The 23,532-nt window shown below is 35.6% G+C and overlaps 1 protein-coding gene across 1 annotated transcript in view; it reads right to left on the bottom strand.

The window, feature by feature from the left end:
- Window positions 1-23,532, bottom strand: part of LOC118747223 — a gene marked incomplete in the record, with an annotated part of 110,204 nt that overhangs the window by 75,208 nt on the left and 11,464 nt on the right. Inside the window, 4 exon segments of the mRNA XM_036481211.1 lie at window positions 1,651-2,507; window positions 12,315-13,162; window positions 16,753-16,916; window positions 22,158-22,269. Coding sequence (XP_036337104.1) covers window positions 1,651-2,507; window positions 12,315-13,162; window positions 16,753-16,916; window positions 22,158-22,269 — 1,981 coding nt within the window.

Raw genomic sequence — 23,532 nt, 5'->3', positions numbered from 1 at the left:
TCCAGAAATACGAAAACTGCGATATTTTAGTAACTACTGAAGATAAATCACTCAAAATTGGTATTTACAATAATTTTTTGACAAAAAATAATAATATTATACATTTTTGGAAAATGGGCGTAGCCACGCCCACTTATGGTTACATGTGTATATCTTGGTAACCGCTGTACCAATTTCTACCAAACTTGGCACAGTTGTCGGCCTTCGTACAGCATACAAAATCGCCTAAAATTTTTAAAATCGGACGATAACCACGCCCACATCCCATATAACGGTAATTTAGAGAAATACAAAATCTTCGATAAATCAGTAAATATTGAAGCTAATTTGTTCAAAATTGATGCTTGCAACAATTCTTTACCAAGAAATACGTTTGTGATAAATTTTTGGAAAATGGGCGTGGCACCGCCCACTTATGATCACATATATATATCTCAGTAACCGTTCTACCAATTTGTACCAAACTCGGTGTGGTTATTGTGCTTGCCACATATAAGCAAACCGTTGAAAATTATTGAAATCGGACTAAAATAACGGCCGCTTCTCATATAACGGTAAATTTCAGAACTGCTTGAAACTTCAAAATTTCGAAATCTAAGGACTCTAATTTACTCAAAATTGATACGCCCCGGCTTACCATATAGCCGTAGCTTTCGGTAAGGCGAAAAACATATATTTAATACGTGCGCCGGGTATTTAATGTTCGGCTCTGCCCGAACTTAGGCTTTCTTACTTGTTTGTACATACATATGGAAAAAAGGCGCAATACAGTCAGAAAAAAAAATATCAAAAATCAGTGCGATTTTATAGCAACTTTAAACTTACTATCTCTTTTTTTTTGGTAGGGTAGCTTTAATATTATTCCATCAATGAATAATGATTTCAACCCCATTCAATTTGATTTAAAAGTGGCTTTGGTTGAAATTCAAACGGAAGTGAATTGCAGAAACTAGTCGAATAAAATATTTAAGAAAAATCTCCACGTACCCAGTTTTGCTCTGCAGTGTATGTGTACTTTTCTGAACTACACTGAACTCAAGTGTACATATCCACGAAAATTCCTGCGGCTAAAATCAATTTCCAGCATTTCTCATTTTCCGAGCAACAATTAACTGATCTCTTGCGGCATATCATACGCACATACCTGAATGTCTCTATGACAGCGTATACACACATCCGTATGTATGCACATACATAAGTCGCCATTCAGAGTATCACTCTTGTTTGGACGGTTTCCCTGAGGTGTAAATTTATTGCTTATCAATTACAGTTTAATTGAGCAAATGAGGAGCAAAATAGCTATAGATTACGACGAAACGAAAAATCATAATAAATTGGATAAAGGTAATTTAACACGAAGTATACAGAAAGAAATTTGAGTTGTAAAAACATATTTTTCGCCTTTTTTCTTTTCCCCTAACCCAACCGCTTTTCAATAATATTTAGCGCATTATTTTTCACAATCCATTCATACGTAAAGCTGTGATCTATCACCAACTGTGAACGAGATGAGTTGAAAGGTAACAGACGAGTTTCCAACTGATTTTTGACTTGCAATATTAACATTACTACATTCCCCCTCTCATCAGTGGCCCTATGGCTTATTGGCTTTTCGATCTATTTTACCTACAAACATACATACATACTTACATGCATATATAAGCACACAAATAGTCATCACCGCAAGGAAGACCAGCACACGTTCATCAATCGCTGACAAAACTTGCAACATCAGACGCAATCCGGGGAATGTGACAACAGTTGGTGCAGCTGTGATTTCTTCCACATCGTCGGGCAGTGCCGTTAACTCGACTTGTTGTTGCTCCAATGAGGCCTTCGTAGCAAGTAGATTGACAGTGTGTTTGTTACCCCAACCATTGTTGGCAAGCACTGGTATGCTTGTTGTTGTCATCGCAAATTTGATTGTTGTTGCATTGTCCAGCTCATGCGCAACTGCGGTTTGTTGGCTTATCGTCGTCGTTGTCAGCGTTGTCTTCGTTGTCTTCGTTGCCGGCGTCACATCTCTATTGCTTCGCACATTGAATTCAGCTTCGTCAACAATACGTGCCGTATGCCGCTGATAATGGTTCATATTCTTATTGTAGTTGCTGTTGTTATAAATCTTTTCATTGTTTTCTTCAGCTTCTGGGAAATCTGCGCCATCATTCGTTGCGGCTTCCGCTTCCATTTCCGCTTCACTTAACGCAAGCACTCTTGTCAATTGTTGGCTACTTTTAGCGGCTGAAGCTAAGCGCGCATCCTGTTGGTGGTCTACCCCCATCGGCGCAATTATATATCTTGATATCGCAGGAAGTTGTTGGTGTGACAAAGTTATCACATTCCAAGGCATACGCACGAAGTGGCTGTGATTTCGTTTACTTCGCGTCATTTTCGCAGTTTGGCCTTCTTTCGCTACCCTTTTGCTTGTGCTTGTATGGAAGGGCTCTAATCTTGATATTTGATTAGGTTTCTGTGTCTTCTTCTCGTTGTGATGTAATGATTTCAATCTAAATTTGAGAGAAACGAAAAAAGTAGAAAAAGGTAATAAATAACGGTTGTGTATAAGCGTAAATAAATGAACGCACTCGGTCATATGTCTTTATATGGAAATAGTAATAAATTAAATTAAATTTTGGCGTGCTCGCTTCATAGAGATTAGAAGGTATTGTATTTACATAAATGCCTACATACATATTTGTATGTATAAATACGAATACCATTGTTCTTGTGTTATTAATTTAAAATTTTTCGAATATTTGGTAAAACCTAAAAACGTCCCTCTAACAGCAGGGCACCAAATTCACTGGTATCCATGGAAAGTAAATTGTATTCATAGGCGGATGTTGAGAAAATAAAGAAAAATTAATAAGAGCTCCCACATTCGTAATTTCTTGAAACGAAACTGCAATAATTCCCCGTTTTCGCAACTAGATATCCTTGTGCACGCGTACCCTCAACGGACCAACTCTGGCATCGCTATCTACAGTATTTTTGGGCAGAAAACCCACGTATAAATGTAGACGATCTTCGGCCTTCTTATTTTTGCGGCAGTTCCATATGTCAATTCGAGCAATCTAAAGGGTTTAAAAATATACAAAAATCGTATTTCATTTGATTTAATCGAACTATACTCTTTTCAATGAAACAATCAGTAACAAGATCAGGTTATTTCAAATAGAATAGCGCTTAAAAAATGTATGCCCAAATGGCAGCCAAGTGAACCTTTATAGTAGAAACCTGTCCGTAGACTTATTTTCGGAAACGTTGCAATGTCCAGTGAGTCAAACTAACAGAGCTAGTCTTTCGAAAGACAATTGTCAATTCTGGGAACTGTCTTGAAAGCTCTTTTCTCGTGTTCGAAGGGCTAATTTAAAGGTCTGCTAACTAAATTAATAAAATACATATATTTTTCTTGTTAAAACAATAAAAACTATTAAATAAAAAAAATTAAATTAGGAAAGGAAAAAATATTAAAAAATAAACGAAATTAAAATAAATGTCCTTCATCTATTTAAACCAAAATCTAAAACTTGAATTAGAAAAAGAAAAAAATAAGAATAGTTCAAAAAAGAAGAAAATAGTACTTCAAAATTGAAAGAAAATTAAATTATGTATAAAACAAAATCTACAAATGAAAAGAAAGTTTAATTAAAAAAGGACAAAAAATAATATCCTAAAAAATTAAATGAAATAAAAGAAGAATTTTTTTTAATTAAGATCTAAAAAATAAGAGCAAATTAAGTTAACAAAAGAAGAACAAACTCAATAAAAAAAAAAACAAAAAAAATAAAATAATTTTCTAAAAATTAAATGAATTAAAAAAACATATTTTTCGGTTTAATCAATAAAATGTAAAAGTTAAAAGAGAATTGTATTATAAGTGACAAAAATTGTATTAAAAAAAGAAAAAAAATTAGATAATTTAGATAAAACTGGAAAAGACTTTCAAAGGCAAATAGATACATTTAAAAAATTTATAAATATCTCAGAAAACGTATGTTCCAACTGTGCATTCCATTTTGTAGCCATTAGCGTACAGTTGTTATATAAAGGCAGAGGTATCAATGCCAGTCGGCCCACGATGCGAAAAGAACCTCGAAATCTATGTGAAGTTATATTTCAAGTCGTGTGTTACCTATGTCCTTCCGTATCCGCCCGATCGTTTTTTCTTGCCATACACCCAATTATCTGAGCCATAAAGCAGACGCTGAATCAGTGTACATTATGTGAAGATATATAGGAAATTGATTTGTAAGAACATTGCAAAAATCATTAGTTCAACTTTCAAGGTATCAGTATGATGTCTAGATTGCTCAGCTCATTGGCCTTAAAACTTCTTGTTCAACGGAAATTACACCGTTACTCAAATTATGAATTTAATGGTAGAGCCTACTACTTCGACTTCCTTTGGTTAAATTTTAGAACAACTGCATGAGGCGCCGTCACAGTTGATCGTCCTACTAAGTATGCATTATGTACCTCGCGCATACGAACGCCATTGAAAGTTTTGAGAGCAATGAAATTTAACCTGACACCGTAGCTTAGACATTGGTTTCTGGATAATGGGATCAAAACTACTTTCACTCGCCGTCAATACAAGGGAACGTAGTGAAATTTATATAAAAACACGGACATAATTGTAGCCTTTACGACTTGCAGGATCGTCGGGGGGATTTCGCCTGGACTATGTATTTTGTAAGACGAGAATAACTTTGATACAAGTTCCGCTATAAGGTGATCTTCAGCACATCACTTTATTAAGGCCTTCGAGCAAGAGGAGTATTAATAAGCAACTTGAGCGAGTTCATAACGGATCGTACTTATGACTGATGGAACACCAATAACCTACTTAGCCTCAGCGAAAGCTGTGCTAACGGCATTTTTCATCAATGATGGTTTTTTATATCAATGATACTATTTTAGTAAGAGACATTCGTCAGAAGACTTATAATTAATTCACAAAATATGGAGTAATCTGATAACATCAAATGATAAAACAAGTTACTCCAAATGTCAGACAATGTAAGGCTTTAACATTTGCAAAAGCTTCAACAGAACTAAAAATATTATTTTTGTTCCTTTTTTTAAGTTCACTTTTCATGCAGAGGTCACCCAAACTCATAACAAAAGTAAAAATAGTAAAAGCCAAAATAAAATCAAAGAGAATTTCAGCAAACGAAATTGAAATGAACTGACTTTTACTAGTTCACTATTTGCTTTTTGTTGTTGTGAAACGTCTACAAACATTTTTTTTAATACTTTAAACATGATGTGGGTATAAATAAATAATTCAACACTCACGAAATTAATTCAGATAGTAAGTGAGAAACGAGGGGCTGAAGCCTGAAGCTGACAGAAGAGAAAGGAGGCTGGGGTGGAGAAAGTAAATGAGCAACATGAAAAATAAATGGCATTTGCTAGGTGGTATTTAAATGAAAATGAATATTTTCATTTTACAAGATTACCGTTTGCGTTGACGACAGCAAGCGTAGCTATGTTAGTTGATATGCTTACATACATAGGCATATATTAACAGCATACACACATACTCACCCTTTAGAAAAGAAGCGTTTTTGTTAAGTACAATGGTGAGAGCATGTGTAAATTAGACCGGATCGATGCATTTACAAAATAAAAAAAAAGTTGTAATTCACCAGCAACCGCACATCCATATACTTTAAAAATATAGTTAAGCTCTATTAGGATGTGGAAAAGGCAAAAATTATTAGGACTTCTCGAAATGAACTTTCAAGCTACCAACCTTGTACCTGTACATCCCATTGCTCTCTGCTATTTCGTTGAAGTACAACTTCTTCTCTTTATAGAGAACAACAGTTAATTAAATATTTGAATTTGCATATTTCCGGTCTTATATGTTGAGCTTACGCTCAACCTACCTTCCCACTGCACAGTGTTCCGTCTAGAACAAGCTAACTGGACAAAATTATTTTCTAAGATTTTACGTTTCCTCTATATCCAAGAACTCAATTTATGTAATTTTATTAACAAAAGGAACATTTTTTAAGAGGGTTGCCACCTGTTGAAAAAGTAAAATTCAGTTTTAATAATAAAATATGACAGTATAGGTGTCAAACGAAAGAGGATTAAAAAAATATTATTTCGGTTGCCACCCTTCTAAAAGCCCAAATTGGATTATATAAAATATTTTAATAAAATATTACAATATGGGTATCAAACGAAAGAGGTTTAAGAGATCTTTAGTTTGAAGAAGGCTATCAATGGAAAATCAATTAAATCTATGAATTTATACCTTTATCTTCCTATGCTTATTTGAATTTGTAAGGAAAAACTAAGTGAACTTTTCAATGCAACGCCTCAGTAAATCGCTTAGAACAAGCTAGCTGGACAAAAATATTTTCTGAGATTTTTCGTTTCATATCGTTGGCTGAGTGGCAGATCGACCTATCTCGGCAGCCAGTTCGAAAACGCCCTATCTCAGAAAAATTTTCAACAACGCCCTGTCTCAGAAAACTTTTCAAGAACGCCCTACTTCAGAATTTTTTTGAAAAACACCCCATCTCAGAATTTGGTTGAATAACGCCCTATCTGAGAATTCGGTTCAAAAACGCCCTATCTCGAACGAAAATACATTGAAAATAAGCTGAGATAGGGCGTTCTTGAAAAGTTTTCTGAGATAGGGCGTTTTTCAACCGTTTTTCCGTCAATCATTGTTAGGAGCATATTGTGGTTCACAGAAACCTCGTATTCTTGCACCAAGCACTTTGTTGGCAACAAAGCATTTATCTCCTCTAATACTTTGTTCGTCTCAGAAACGATAAAATCTTTTGTTTCTTTGGAAAAAATAAATTTAATTGGACGACAATACATCGTAGAAGAAGGTCGAGGATTCTGCCAAACAATGTTACCTTTTTCGTCCCGTAATTGGACGGGTACGAAAGAAAATATAAACAAAAACTCATCAGTGTCATCACTGCATGTGAATTTTTGTTTATATGTGCTATGACCAGAACTTCCATCGCAACCCCACTTGCTGATTAGAGTAAATGACAAGCATGTAGGTAACAAACTACTAAGAACTTCTTGATTTGCTAAAATTAAACGTTCAACACTTTTATCTAAAATAGCTTGAACTTTAATTTCGGCACGTGTTTCATCCACATCAATTTTGTTTGGATAACACTCTGATTTAGCCTTTCTTACACTGTAAAACGACGGAAATACCTTATGACCTGCTTGGATACTCCACTTCCGAGTCATTTTGTACGCATGAGTAGTCGACTTGCTATCTACATAGTATGCTAAAGCTTCTACACTGCTCAAACATCTAGCACTTTGCTCACATATTGTTTTCGCCGTGGATACTTTAGTGTTAACTTTCGCATTTTTTATAATATTTGCAATATTCCTGTTGCCGGACATACGTGTTGATACTTCTGCCGCATAAATTAACTCATCTGCACTTCTGGACTGCAGTAAGTCATCCACTCGACGCCGTTTAGTTTTTTGACTGGTTTGAATGAAGTCCTTCTTTAGTCTCCCAGGGCCTGGGTTACCTTAAGATGTAGCTGGTAGTTCTGATGGCAAGTTTAAATGTACAGAAACTGTAAAAGTCATATCTGTACCCGAAAACCACTCCGAGTTTTTATTTATAAACCGTCCCCGATGTCTTCCAGAGCTCTTCCATTTCTCAGAAAGCCTTGACGAATATGCCGCAACTTTTATGGTTAAATCTCTTAAAGAATGCTCCGTTACTTCACTTAAATCATATTTTGATAGAACAAAATTTAATAACTCTTTATTTCTTGATTGTTTCGAATATTTCAACCAAACTTCGAAAAACTCAATTCTTTTTATGGTTATAACTAAATCTGAAAAAAATAAAATAAAATAGATGTGCACTGAATTCGCAATGGTTTTTTGTTTCGAGTGTTAACAGATACTCATGACTATAATATATATAAGATTTCAAGGGGTTACATGAGGAGACATATAACTTTTCCACCTCTGAAGTTGAAAATGTATATAAAAAATCGTTTTTTTCTTAATCATGGAATGTTAGACATACTAAAAATAATCAAATTGACAAAAGATTATAATCAAAAACTTCAGCTTACCTTTGAGTTCAGATTCCATCACAAAAATTAAGTAGAAGTGGTGACTTAAAGTTATATGAAGCGTAATATTCAAACAAAATTTTTCAAATAAATCAGTTCTGACTTCGACTGCTCTTGCTTACTTACTTCAATTACTCAACATATTAGAAGTGAAAATAACAAACAAGCGTAAATACCCCGTTATATTGGTCTTATGATTAATTACTCAATACAAAATTCTAGGAATAAAACTTTTGTTTTTGGCCACCTAGCTTGTTCTACACGAAACACTGTGCACTGGCCCAATTTTTTTATTTTGTACCAATAGCCCAATATAAAAATGCACAAATCTGTACAAATGTACCAGTCGAGTGACACTGCCTTAAAAATTTATGCACTTAAAAAATATAAATTCAAGAAATTTTCGTAAAAAAATATAAATTCAAGAAAATTTCGGTAAATTCTTAATTAGATTCGGAGTATGCAGTTTTGTAGCGCATTGAATTCCAGTAGAAAAAAGTACAAGTTGATGTTTTAAAATTTTTAGAAAGCTCGAAATTTGTACGAAAGTTTGTTGAATCTTTTTAGTATTGCAAAAAGTTGGTAACTTGGATTTACGCGGGTTTTGTTAAAGAAAAAAATTCCCAAAATTATATAACAACAAAAATAATACGTTCAAACTTGGCAAAAAGTGGTTCAGCTATAATATTTTGACCACTGTTTGTATTTTTTTATATATTTAATTGGACATGCACATTGTACATAAAGGTATGTACATACAAAAATTAAAAAGTAATATCTTTTTTTGCCTTTTTTCAACGCTCATTAAAATTATTGTTATTAAGATGTTTTTATCGGAGAGGCTACATTCCGGGATGGGTCAGCAAAGTAGTATTTTTGACTCGTACACAAGCATTTTAAATAATAAAGTATTTTAATATGCCCATCACTGTGCGAGTCTAGCATGGAACAAACAATTTGCCTAAGGGTCAAAACATAGTGGAGCGGCGACAAAGCGAAGAGCGAGCATCGAGAAAAGCTCCAATTACAAAAGTTGTATGTACGCTTTGCTCTGCACTATGCGTTCTCCCATTGAAACATATGCGTTTGAAATCGACGCTTTGCTCGCCGCTCCACTATGTTTTGACCCTAAGAGGGATTTTCAATGAAAACAATCGCTCTTTTCGTGCAGTAATTTTTCACAAAATATTTTGCGTGTTATTAAACTTTTTTTATTGAAATTGTCCAACTGGAGTAACGGCCTTGAGCTAAAATTGAATTATTGTCTGATATTTTGTTATGTCTTTTCTCTGATTTAACACCCCTTTTACGCATAACAGCAATAAAAAAAAAAGCAATGCAGCATTTCTCTTTTCATTTCCCTCTACACCCTTTTTATTTTAGTTGATTTCTTTTTCACAGCCTTAAATGCCAGTCCTTTTATGGAATTTACGCTTGACAACTAATATTTATTGACATCTCTGCGGCATTTTGAAGCTTATCGCTGAAATTTATGCGTGGCACATGAACGGCATTCAACTAACTTCATACCAATGGATATTGTTTGTGCAACAGCATGAAAACACAAATTGATTTTTCATATCGCAGAACTCATAAATTTTTAATATAAAAATATGTGCCGCTGAGTAGAGAAAAATCTTTACACTGCTGGTATGCTCAGTGGAGTTGAGTTTCCAAGATTTTTAGAGTAACTGAAAAAGAAGTTAAGAAGGAGTGGAATTTTATGCATATGTATGTATGGATTAGTGCAACAAGAGTGCGTTTTTACGTAAATTTGGGCACATAAATAGTAAGTTTACGGGAATCGGCTGATTTTCGGAAAACCGTGGAATTTATTTTCTTTTCACCGAGGCGATTCTTTTTTTGCATGAAGCGATTTTACAGGCCATTTCGTTTACGGCATCAACTATGACCAAGCTATGAACTATCAGAGAATTTTAAGTCTATAACTCGTAAATTTAACGCTTGCTTTGCCCTTGGCCTCAAATGTCAAACTGATGTTTAGAACCTTATTTTGAAAGAAAGTATGTCCTTGGCCTACTTAAAAGTAAACTATGGCGAGATCTGTCTTGATGAACTCAATCAGAAATTTTAGTTTTGAAAGCACCAAGACATTTAGTTAAACTACTGTCGGCTGGCATGTGTAGTGTGTCGTTAGATAATTTTTATTTTAGGGACTATTATACCGAGGTTTCAAGAAGGCCAGATTAAAAAAAAAAATTACATAGCGACGCGCATATCAAATCAGATTCGGTAAGGCCACTACACAAAAGGCCTCAAAAGCCGCTATTTATTTCAAGTAATTTTTCATTAATGCTAGATTACAAATATGAGGGTATGAGAATTTCATATTACTTCTTATTTGTCTCTACAACTGTATGTCGATTTGACCCGAGTCCAGCAATCTTCGCCAATTGCCCCTCTCAATTGTGGATTCGCGCAACTTGTTCATCCCGTCCATTTTGTTCGTGGCTCCATTTCCCTCGCTGTACAGCCATGGGCACCGAGTAGGGTAACCAACACCTTTGAGGTGCTCAGACCCCGAGATTAAAAGAAGAGAATTATAGTTTTTTTCTCTTTTGCTGTTTTTTTTTAACTTTTGTTAACAAAACTTTAAATGAACAAACAATACTTTAACCCTGAAACGTCTACTTATTTTACCAATTTTTTCTTTGGAGGAAAAAATAATTATTCGATGAAAAAACAACAAATTTATACAAAGTGTAAACCTTTTATAAACCCTGAGATTTTTGCGGCAAACCCTGAGCCCCGATATTTGATCGAATGCTCTATAATCTCAGGGTGAAAATGGCAATCTGGCAACACTAGTGGCGAGTGGAAGGATCTTTTCAGTAGATGCTCATCATCTATACGTAAAACATGCTCAATAGTTGTATTTTTATGCGTTGAAATATGTAAATGTCGTTAAAAAGCTCGTTCAGTTCGTCATTCCATATCCGTCGGTACCCGCGGCCCACGGGAACAGGGCCTAAACTTGCGTAGAATTGTTAATTTTTGTTCGTTGAGAGTGGGCTCTGCTTTTAAATTTTCTGCCCAGCAAGAGGCATTTTTTGTTTTATCTCCACTCAGTCTATCTCCCTTGTCGGTGGTGTTGTCATGAAGACTGAATTTTCCCACTGTTGGAGCAAGTATGCCTTCTTTACCCACCTAAGCGTTAAAGTCGCAAAGCAAAATTTTAACATCGTGGCGGGGCAGCGCGCATATTCTTTCTCCAGGCGCTCGTAGAACTGCCTTTTAGTTTCATTGTTCTTCCCCTCCGTCGGGGGGGGGGGGGGGTATTTATCTTATTTGGCATATTTTGGCAAATTGGTTCACTGATGAAACCCGGACACCCGATTACCCGGGTATTTCCCAGCGGTTTTATTACCCGATTTTACCGGGTAATATACATATATTAGTGCCAGTTAAACAAAGAACACCCGGGAATAGAAAAGAAAAAGTTTCTTTCTAAGAGCGGTCGCCCCTCGGCAGGCAATGGCAAAACTGCGAGTATATTTCGGAGTCGGCGTAACACTGTAGATCCCTCCCCTTTGTATGAGAACATCAAGGTGCACGCCAAAAATCGGAGGAGAAACTCTGCCAAGCACTAACATATTGTGTTAGCGCCAATCTATATACTATTATTAGGGCTGTGCGATTAATTGATTATTTAAAATTTTAATTTATCATAAAGTAAATAACTCAATTATTCGGTTAATTGATAACTTGATTGATAAAAGTTCCCTGATACATTGAAAACAACGTTTTTGTTTTCAAAAATAAAAATTAAATATTTTTTTGAGTAATCATATTTCAAGTAACTCGATTAATCATCGTTTTGAGTAATCAAACTCTTGTCCGAATAACTGATTAACCAACTTGCTCGAGTAATCGAATAATCGCACAGCCCTAATTATTTTTATTATACCGAAAAATTTGATTTTATTTTTAATTTTTTGAGTTTTCAAAAAGAAAGCTTTATATGGGCAACTCTGTATATGTACACACTATAGTGTTTAAATAGTGATTTTTTTGTGTAGTTACAATTTTTTTATTACTCCCCTTATACGATGTAAACCGTGTTTTCAATTATAGTTTATGCTCGACAAATTAAAAAAAAAACAGCACATTTTGCAACGCGTATTTGTTGTAATATTTGTTGTAAAACATGCAATATTAAAAAAAACCCAACGTTAATGCAATTCAAATGCCACTTACCTGGAACGCTTGAAGCGATGTAACTTCGGCCAATGAGTATGATGATATTTGCGCTTAAGGCGTTTAAATGCTACAGGCGGTTGTAGTCGCCGCAACTGCGAAGAACTCGCCCGCCAGTTGACAGCGTGCGCGACGTGTGCGGCGTGCGCTCCCAGGCTATGCAGCTGCTGGCTGCCATGATGTGTGAACGTCAGCAGTGGAGCGGTAAAAACTTGCGGGTCACGCCAGTCTTGCGCCGCATAGGGCAGATAAGTTGATGATTTTGTGGAAATAGGCGGTGCAATAGTGGTAAATGGGCGTAATGGTGGTAATGTAGCTGGTAATACTGTGGGCGTTGTTGTGGGAGTTTGTTTGAATGCCGCACTTGCCACAAAATGTTGTGCGCTAATTTTCGTTGTCGTGCCTAAGCCATCGACAACATCGCCGGCAATAATGTGTTCCACTACCGGTAATGTTGAGCGTCTGCTCAGAGCAGCGCCACTTGCGGCTGGTTGTTGGCTTAAGAGCTGTGCAGCCGTCGCCGCTGCCGCTGCCGTCGTCACCTGCCGATAGCCCATTTCCGTTAATGGCAAGACTGAGGTTGCGGCTATTATGCTGCCATTACTGACTCCATTGCCGCTTTCACCGCTATTGCCACTTTCACTTTGCATACCATTAACCACATTGTTGCTCGTCGTATCGTTCGTTGTGGCAAAAATTGTTGCAGCCGTGTTGCGACGTATCTGCAATGTGGTGAACACAATTTGTGCACTCGACAAAGCCACTATCAACGCCAGCAGCAACGCCAAAATGTGTGTCGTATTACTCTGATTCATGCGCAGAAAATAACGCTGATAAAGCATTTCCACCTGCAACGAGAGGTCAAACGCGGTGTGATGAGTGTTAAAGTGGAAAAGTTGGCGAATAAAAAAATAATGCAATGTGGAATTAAAAGCGTGGAAAACAATTTCAACGGCGAGTGCTTTTGTTGTGCGGCCCGCTATGTCGGCCGATGAGCTGAGCTTTCTCAATGAAGTTAGATGACGTGAAATTGTCGGTAAAATATTTACGCAACCAGCTACTTGACTAACCAACTAAATAACAAGATAGACACTTTTACACTATGGACTATGGAAGATTGAAGTGGAGTGTAAGTAAGTAATTTAATGGAATGTGAAGTAATTTAATGGAATGTGAAGCAATTTAATGGAATGATTATACTTATTATGCCGGAGAGAACATAGCAATTCTAAAAACAAGTCTATAGACACAGCGCTTCAGCAAATCGTCACTCTAATTAACAAAACGCTCCAACCATACTCTGCCAGAAAACAATAATAAATTCATTGCAAGCTGGATTTTTGCAACTTTGATATGATTTATGCGATTTTTCTTAAAAGAAGAACCAAATATAGAAAAAAAATAACTCTATTTTCGGAGTGACCAAGCAATTTTACATAGGAGTTGGAAAGCGGAATCCATGGAACAAAAAAAAACCTCAAATTTGTGATCCAGTGTAGTAATTTCTAATGTGAAAAAATTTATCCTATATTTCTTCTTATCGCTGCAGTCCCTAATTACAGCGGTGTACATGGCGTATGAGCTACTTCTGCAAACACACTTCACTTGCATAATGAAATCAAGTACTCATTAACACCCACTTCAGTTGCCTACGGTTTGCTAGCACGATATCGTGCTAATTTCTATAATACACTGAATGCAAACGCTAAATAGCCCCAAAGGAGCACGCATGTATGTACATACATATGTGTGTCTGTGCTTGTGGTCGCAGCAAATAAACAAGGGGTGGTGCGAGCCTATTATCCTTTCACGAGACAAACAATATGAACACATTCAACAAACTTAATTACATTGGCGAACGTACGAGTTGAATGCGAAAATTGGATTGGCGAAGTTCAACCTCATTGTAAATGTGTATGTCTGCAATAACGACACAACTCAAAAAACCCCTTCCAACTGAGCAGTGAACACATGCCTTTAATCCTTATCTTATTCATTTATAATCTTTACTAAATTATGACTGCTTTAGTAAGGAAATAAAGGCAGGATAACCATTTGTTTAGTTAAACTAATTTTGGATAGCTGATTCCGAATGTTGATATTTCGTTGCGCTTTAGTTTACGAAATTGGCATACAGCGAGCGGCAGCTACACATGCTGCAAGAATGGTTCGCAGAGTGTTTTTAGCCTCATCCTTTCGAGGGCTGGGTGCACAGGAAGTGTTCCACTGTCTCTTTTGAGTCCCGGTCATCGCAACCTATTGAACCTATTGAAGGGCGGTCCCATCCCAACGGGCCAGTGCCCTGTGCACACCTTAGTAAGTAGGGGTATGCATCTTACTTGCTCATTCCTAAGAGAGCTTTGGTTTTAAGTGGGACGTAGGACACCCAGAGCTGCCGGGCCATCCTGTAAGATCCCGTGCGGTTCCACCTCTGCTTGGCCTTCGCGTGATAAATTTCGTTAATTTTTGTCTTATTCTACCCTAGCCAGGCGCCCATATCCAGCCGCTGACTCGTTTCCGTAAATATCCCCAGGTAACTTCGTATTGATCTGAAACATAGACCAGCTCTCTCCTACATTCATCCACTAGTTGAGATCTAACAGAGGTAAAATAGAGTGCCTAAATGTCCGCTTGGCTATCCAGAAGATATTCACCAGCATTCTCGCATTCTCCTTAATTGCAAACGCTTCGGCCTGGAAAATGCTTGCATAGTCTGGTAGGCATTCCATCTTTGACCCATCCGTAAAGACAGTTAAGCCCTGCAAGAACTGGACCTTTCCTTGATTCCAGTCACTGCGGCTAGAGAATTTCGTTCGGCGTTTATGGTGAACCCAGGTCCTCGACAGGATATAGTTAGTGGGTAGCGCTTTAATTTCAGGCGATAGAATGTCTAGGGTGGAACCGTGCGCGCATAATATTTCCTTCCAGAACTCCTGGGCGTTCAGTCTGATGACGCTGTTAGTTGCTGAGGGGAGAGCAGTAAACTAGCAAATAAACAGGTGAATCTCTATGTATCGAGTCAAGCTATGATAAAGCCGCTACTATCGCACAGTACTTCCTCAAAAAGTGTGGCGTGTTGCAAGGCAGCGGGGCATACCCGTGTCACGGGCAAAGAGGAGGCCGACCGGCGTGCCAAAGAAAGCGATTTGTTGGAAACTATGCTTATAAAGCAGGTCCCGATTTCCCTGCACGGGAGACGCAGATGGTGAGGGCCAAAACGCAAGGTGTTCAGTAGCAGATCAGAGCATATGCCACAAAGCTCACGCAGTTTCTTCTTTCCCTTAATTGGGAGGACGCAAGACTGCTGGTGGGTGTTCTAAAGGGTAGTTTCCTGCTGGCATTGCATGCCTTTAAACTTATTCTGGACAAAGGAAAGAGTAGAGTGCGGAGAATGTCCTCTTCGGGTGTCCTGAATTAGTCTCCAGAGAGTAGACTTTCTGCCTAATCTGGAATCTGCCATTAAGAAGGAGTACAACAAGGTATTCCAGTTTGCCAAGAGGACGGCGATGATCTTCAAAATAGCTCCTAGTACCCAGTCATTAGCTCTCTAATGTGATCCAAGTTTATCTGGTATCGCTATGGGTTTTAATGAACTCTGCAAAGTCACGCCACCTAACCTAGCCTCAGAAAATATGTCGAAACATTTGCCCTAAGTGCGACCTTTTATCTGGCATACATTCAAAAAGAATAAAGTCAAGGCGAATTCACACAAGATGGTAGCAGGAGTACAAAAACATAAAATTATAATAAACACAGCATTTTGACATTAATTACAGCCGCGGCGAAATTTCCACTGTTCCGACAATACCACCTTGTATAAATTCAACTTGAAATTTTTATTTTGTTGGTTCCCATGTAATTTTGTTCTTGCATGCAGGAGGTTTTTTTAATTACGCTGTTTTCCCTGCCAAATGGCACCATAGCCTTAGTAAACTCAAAAAAAACGCCAAAACAGTTATAGCCCTAATGTACATGTATACTATATATGTATGTACATGTATGCATACCTAAGGTGTAAGCACTGATTTTACAAAATACGTAAGATGAAGAAACCCTCTCAAATGGCAACTTCAGAAATCTAACTGCCACTTTAAGTTATTAATTCAGCACTAAAGAGGAAATCCAATTTAAATGGATATTGAAAATAACCCTAAAAGTTTTGCGAAACATTTCACTTTCCAATTTGTGCATTCTCATTCACTCAACAGCAATTCATTAACTCCCGATTGCCAGTTGGCAATTTGCATACGTACACATTAGCCACAGCACTTCAACTTTTTCTGGTACCCAATACTCACTTCGTTTATAAATAGTTACTGCCTTTCGAATTTGCATACTTTTCACCTAAGTAGTCCCAATAGTGCTAAGTATATTATTGGACGAGCGGGTTCGCCATACATACACGGGCACATACCCACGTATAAGTACTCGTACATACCTGTAGATTTTTAAATTGATGTGTTGTACATAGCCGCAGGATAACCCGATTCAATCGAAACCAAAATGAAATTGTCGGACTGAGGCCACCAGCACCACCACCTCCAGGGCCATTCGCCGCATTACTGCCCACCTCTGTGTTACGACCATCCATCGAATCGGAATCTGTAGAGCGAGAAAAAAGTAAAAAATAAAGGTAAATTGTGTAGTTAAGAAAAAATGGTTACATGGCTTAGACATGTTCTTATACGTATAGTATGCATATGTTTATTTAAGTATGTACCTATGTAGCACCTATGTTCACCCATGGGTTGGGCATTTACTAATTCAGTTTATTGAACAAATCTTCACATATCGCAAAGTCACGTTCGCTTTGAAGTGCATATAAGTGGATGGGGGTGAGATGTCGGAAATAGATTGAAAATCTAAATTTTTAGAAATGAATGACGGAAATGCAATTCAAAATGGGGCTTGGGGTCGCCTCCACATTTTCAGAAATGTTTTTTTTCGGTTTTATTTGAGCTACTATTTATGTAGTGCTTATGGGCAAACGGGCTAGGTTATGTTAGATTATATAGCTACTTCCAAAAAAGGAGACATACATACATCTGATACCATAGAGAATTCGGTAAGGAGTCAAATAGAAATGATAAAGCGGAGAGGAGAATGCAATCTTGAACATTTACTTGCAAACTAATGAATCCGTATGACGTTAAAATGACAAAATCATTGCTCAAAAAATTCCACCTCATAGAAGAAATTATCGAAAAATTCGAAAAAAAGTTTTTGCATAAAACCAATTCAAATTACATCGTAAAACAAGTAAATTAATATTGTTTTAAACAACAACTTTTTACTTATTCAAAAAATTTTTAATTTTTGTGTTCACTTTAAATTAAAACTTTCTTAAAAATTTTTCATTTAACACCAGTACTGAAATATCGCACAAAATTTTGTATTTACCAAGGCAACTCTGACAACTTTCTTTCAACTCACCAACATTTTTTCGAAAGGTAAAAGTCTGTCGTGAGACAATTGTCAATTCTGGCACCTATCTTGAAAGTTCTTTACCGTCTTTCGAAAGACTAATTGAAAGGTCTAACGGGGAGGTCAAAGGCTAAAAACAAGCAAAGCTTCAATTACAAACGTGTATGTACGCTTTGCTCTTCTCTATGCGCTCTCCCATTGAAAACATATACATACATATATACGTTTGTACTCGACTCTTTGCTCGATGCTCTTTGCTCGCCGCACCACTATGTGTTTAGCATTAGGGTAATAATGATCGCCATTTAGCAGTAAGTTTTTCGTAAATTAAATTAACTTTAAAATATATACATTTTTTTTTTTTAAGGAGCAAGTTAAATTTAAAAAAAATATAAAAAATTTTAAATAAGGTAAAAATAAATAAACAGTGCTTAAAAATTTTATTTGAAAAAAAAAAATATTTTTAAAACAAAATCTTCAAATTACTAGAAGATTCAATCAAGAAAATCCAAAAAAACGGCCCTAAAAATTAAAAAAATCGTATGTAATTAAACAAATCTTTTTTAAACAAAATCCGAAAATTAAGAGAAAATTAAACTAACAACATAAGAAAATAAATATCGATAACAAAATCGAAAAGTTATCGATAACCAAATCGACAAAAAGTCGATAAAAATGTCGAGAGCAAAATCGACAACGAAAATCGATTAGAAAATCGGTAAAAACATCGATAACAAAATCGATAACAATATCGACAACAAAACCGATAAAAAATATCTATTATTATATCGATAAGTCCCGATAATCCCGAAAGTCTCTAAAATCCCAAAATAGTTCCCAGATTGAGTCTCTGTGTCTCTATCTATGTACATATATCCTTTTCCCTATAATTACCTTCATCTTAATCTTTCTTCCTCTATCTTCATCTTTACTGTTTTCACTATCCTCATCCTCATCTTTTTCTTTATATTTATCTTTGTTTTTACTTTTATGTTTATAATTTTTCTTCATCTACATACATATTCCCCTTCAACTTTGCCCTTATATATATAAGTAAAGTGTTTAAATTTACCTTGGTCTTCATTTTTGCCTTTATCTTTACGCATCTTTGTTTTTGTTTTTATTTTTACCTTTGCCTTTATCCGTTTCTTTATCTATGTACGTACTCTAAGTGTTATTCTTTATCTTTTTATTAGCAAGTTTTTGTTGGATTAATAACACACATTCAAGAACCACTTGTTTCCGTCCCAACCATTTCCGTTGCACAATTTCCGTTGCACCATTTCCGTGTGCAATTTCCGTTGAATTTGCCAATTTACTACCAACTAGCCAACCGTATATTGATGTATATTTTGTATGTATACAAGAATTTATGTAGCTTTCTTCATGGGAGTCTCATTTTGTCATGGTGCGCCATTTGCATCAAGTCGCATAGTGTCTGGGAAAGATTTTTGCATGAACTTGACCAGCCTTTGCAGCGCAGTTTCTGTGGCCTTTTACTGGGCATGTTGATCATTAGATAGCGCTTGATTTTAATAAAAGGGATGATTGGCTAATAGGTGTCTGAAGCCTTTGGTCGGAATGTACCAAAGATAAATTTAAAACAGGTCCTCAACCTTATCGAGAGGCAATTTATAGAAGTTTAAAGAAAATAATTTCTACATAAAAAATATCAAATATACATATACATACTACTTTTCGCTTAATTTATTTTTCTTTTATTGGTATTTGATATAACAGACAGACTGAAGCAAGCTACAAACAGTAGTCCCCAAACTATTTAAGCCCTTCATACCATTAATTCGAAAATATTTGTTTATGTTATATGGCTTCGGTTCGACATTGCATATTTTCATAATACACAAACTTCCTAGAATTACATATAAGCATATCAACAATAATCTAAAGGGAAATATAATACTTTCCCAAACAATATGTCAAGCAAATGTAAAGTGGGTGAAAACTCAGAAATTTGATTACGTATACGCCCAGCACAACAGGGCAGCTGTACGCTAGGTATGCAATGCAACAAGCTCAGATTGGGATATGCAATGCATAAAATGAAGTAAGCATGTGTGGGTTTAGAATTTCTCTCTGTTGAAATGTATGTAAATGCACATGTACAATGTATGAGGCAAAAAATGGGATAGAAGTATATTACATAATGCATACCCCTACGAGTAAATATATGCATATGTATACAATTTTGTTGAAACTTTCATTAAGCAAACAAAAGCACATGTGCAGTATCTGGGCTAAAACATCACAAAAACTGAAAGGATAAGCAAGAAGCTTTACATACATATGTACATATATGTTTATAAGTATATACGAGATGACGGTTAGCAAAATTGCTAATGCACATTTCAAATACATACATATTTGCTTTATGCAACACTGTATCCTGCCTTGCAAAGTCTACTAATCTCTGCACAAAGGCTGTTGCGTTAATTGGCATATGTACATATGCATGTGTATCTACTAAGCCTACTGTCCGTTGAGTTTTAATTTTATTTACAGGAAAAGTGATCTCTGTCATTTATGTGCATATGTAGTAAGTTTGAGAGAGATGAGGAAGCAATTGGGTAAATTAAAATTCAATCAGAAAATATAACCGTAATTTGCTGTAAAAACACTAATAAATCTAAACTCAAAAACCGGAAGGAAAATGCCTTTGCAAACATATTTGCGCAAACTAGCTCATATTCATGGACATTTTCCGTTACAGTTTGGCTATTCATATCATTCGAGCAGAACATTGTTTGCATATTAATATAGTGTCTACAACAACAACGACGACACATGACATGCTACTACTATGCAAGGACAATAGCATATTGTTAACTACCGAATATATTGTCAAATCGTGTTACGGATATGAATTAGTTGAAGATGCATATCGCTTAGATACGCATGCGTGCATAGCAAGCAAATTTGTTGAGGTAAGCGAATTGATGCATGTGTTGATGCGTTTGTACTATGAATGAATCCAACCTGATTTTCATTTTCACTTCATAGAATGTAAATTTGAAATTTGAGCTTATTCAGGTGTAAAATAAGCATTTGGGGCGGTTGTTTGGTATTTTCGGCAATATTCTCCTTAGCAATTGATGTTAGTGGAGAATGAGAAGCGAAAAAACATAGTGCGTGTAGTCCCTAACAAGGACTCCCAACGAGCGGAAGAAGTTTAATTTCATAGAAAAAATTCTAGAAACGAAGAAGTTTGCAATATATTTTGTAATATACAGATGCGATCAACTACTTAGCAACGAAGTTCAAAAAAAAAAGAATTTTATCATATGTTATATGGAAGAAAATGCGCAACACCCTCCATAAAAAAGATTCTAAAAAATCAACGTTAATTTTTAACGACTAAAAACTTCCACTTTCTTATACTACAATTGAATGGGCTACCGAACTGCATACCCGAAAATTTTCAAAATATTCAAATTAAAGACTTTGAATTTTGATGAAAATTTTTTGGAGTTGGATAAATGTTTTTGCAATTCGTGCAAGCTTTTATACTTTGATTATTGTCGCCTCTGTTATAGATTGAATTATATTTTGAATGAAAATTTTTAAAAATAAATAAATAAACATAATTTGCAAACAATATCATATTGAATTTCGTTGCTAATTAGCTATTCGCATGTTTAATTCCCCAGGAATAAAAATTACTATATGCTAAAGAAAGGAGAAAACTAGGTTCAATTTTATTAATTTTCGCCCGAATTCAGTGCACTTGACAAATAGTTAGAAAAAACTGCGCCTAAAACTACGCCACAAAAACTAAACTTTAAGCGATTTAGAAAAGAAATAAAATTTATAATTATTTTAAAATATAGTCAAATTCTGGGCATAGTTTAGGCGCAGTTTTTTATGACAAAATTGAGGGGCTATGTGTATGTATGTATTCATGTATATAATTCATAAATCTAAATAACTTACGAATATAAAAATTGTCTATGATAAGAAGCGAGGAAAATTAAAATCTATGTAGATTGCATTATTGCACTTAAAATTATTAGTTTAAATCATTTTTCTTACGTAGTGAGTAACGATGCCCATTTAAGTGGATATGTATAATATACAACGAACATTCATGAATTGTTTACATGCATGCATACATAACTCTAACTCTGTAGATACAAATTTTTCCCAAATATGTAAATATGTATTTGTCTGAGAGGCAAATGGTGCGCTGTTCGCATTGTTCACATTACAATGACATTGTAATGCAATGTGAAAAATGTTTATGTAACTTGTTTTGGCTTCATATATAATGCATTTTCAGCTTTATGTTCTTTGTTTTGAAAACACGAATTCACTGTAGCGTGGAAAAGTTTATTTGTAGTGCATAAATATCACATGCCAACTTGTCAGCTATTTTTTGCAATTTTCCCAAATATGTTCACTTACTTTGTTGCAGCAAATGTGCTTCGTCACGCTGATAAACCATGGGGCTTGGGCATGTTGAACTGGAATTGGTGGAATCGATTGATTCATCTATGTTGCAGCGTGTTATGCCAGCCTGAAAGAGTAAAATAATATTTTATATATTATCTAGTGATATATTTAATGCATAGCTGTTTTTGTTAAAATACTTGGAATGAAAAATTAAAAATTTTAAATTTGCATATTCCTTAGGCAGGGATCACATGATTTGTACATTTGGGAAGATATTTGTACATTTTGGCATTCACAGAGTGGTGTCGTGGAGAAATTTTTATCGAGAATGGGTTCAGCTCAGAAAAAATGTCTAAACAATTCCTCTCTGTTACTAAATAAGAAAGTGTGCAAATCTATAAAAATCGTGTGATTCCTGCTTTATAATAAGCTAACTATTTAACATTAAATTACAGGAAATAATCAAAGTTGTAATCAAGACTATACATAGCAACACAAGCTGAAAATTGCCGTCAAACACTTTAAGAAATTTTTAGTAATTGGCTGATAGATCTTCAGATCCTTGTAAATTGCATATTCTGTTGTGAATTGTTAGATATTGCTTGATGTAAGACATACTTCGTATTTCTAAGACACTCTAATTCAACTGGCGTTTTTAACAGGGACCGTAACAGTTACAACTTCTATTTAAAACAAGTAAGAAAGTCTAAGTTCGGGCAGAGCCGAACATTAAATACCCGGCGCACGTATTAAATATATGTTTTTCGCCTTACCGAAAGCTACGGCTACATGGTAAGCCGGGGCGTATCAATTTTGAGTAAATTAGAGTCCTTAAATTTCGATTTTGAAGTTTCAAGCAGTTCTGAAATTTACCGTTATATGAGAAGCGGCCGTTATTTTAGTCCGATTTCAACCACACCGAGTTTGGTACAAATTGGTAGAACGGTTACTGAGATATATATATGTGATCATAAGTGGGCGGTGCCACGCCCATTTTCCAAAAATTTATCACAAACGTATTTCTTGGTAAAGAATTGTTGCAAGCATCAATTTTGAACAAATTAGCTTCAATATTTACTGATTTATCGAAGATTTTGTATTTCTCTAAATTACCGTTATATGGGATGTGGGCGTGGTTATCGTCCGATTTTAAAAATTTTCGGCGATTTTGTATGCTGTACCAAGGCCGATAACTGTGCCAAGTTTGGTAGAAATTGGTACAGCGGTTACCAAGATATACACATGTAACCATAAGTGGGCGTGGCTACGCCCATTTTCCAAAAATGTATAATATTCTTATTTTTTGTCAAAAAATTATTGTAAATACCAATTTTGAGTGCTTTATCTTCAGTAGTTACTAAAATATCGCAGTTTTCGTATTTCTGGA

Source organism: Rhagoletis pomonella, unplaced genomic scaffold (assembly GCF_013731165.1).
Source record: "Rhagoletis pomonella isolate Grant_MI unplaced genomic scaffold, Rhpom_1.0 Rhpom_scaffold_00011, whole genome shotgun sequence".
Classification (NCBI taxonomy): Eukaryota; Metazoa; Arthropoda; class Insecta; order Diptera; family Tephritidae; genus Rhagoletis; species Rhagoletis pomonella.
Note: the sequence above shows the minus strand (reverse complement) of the source record. Positions and strands in the feature narration are given on the sequence as shown.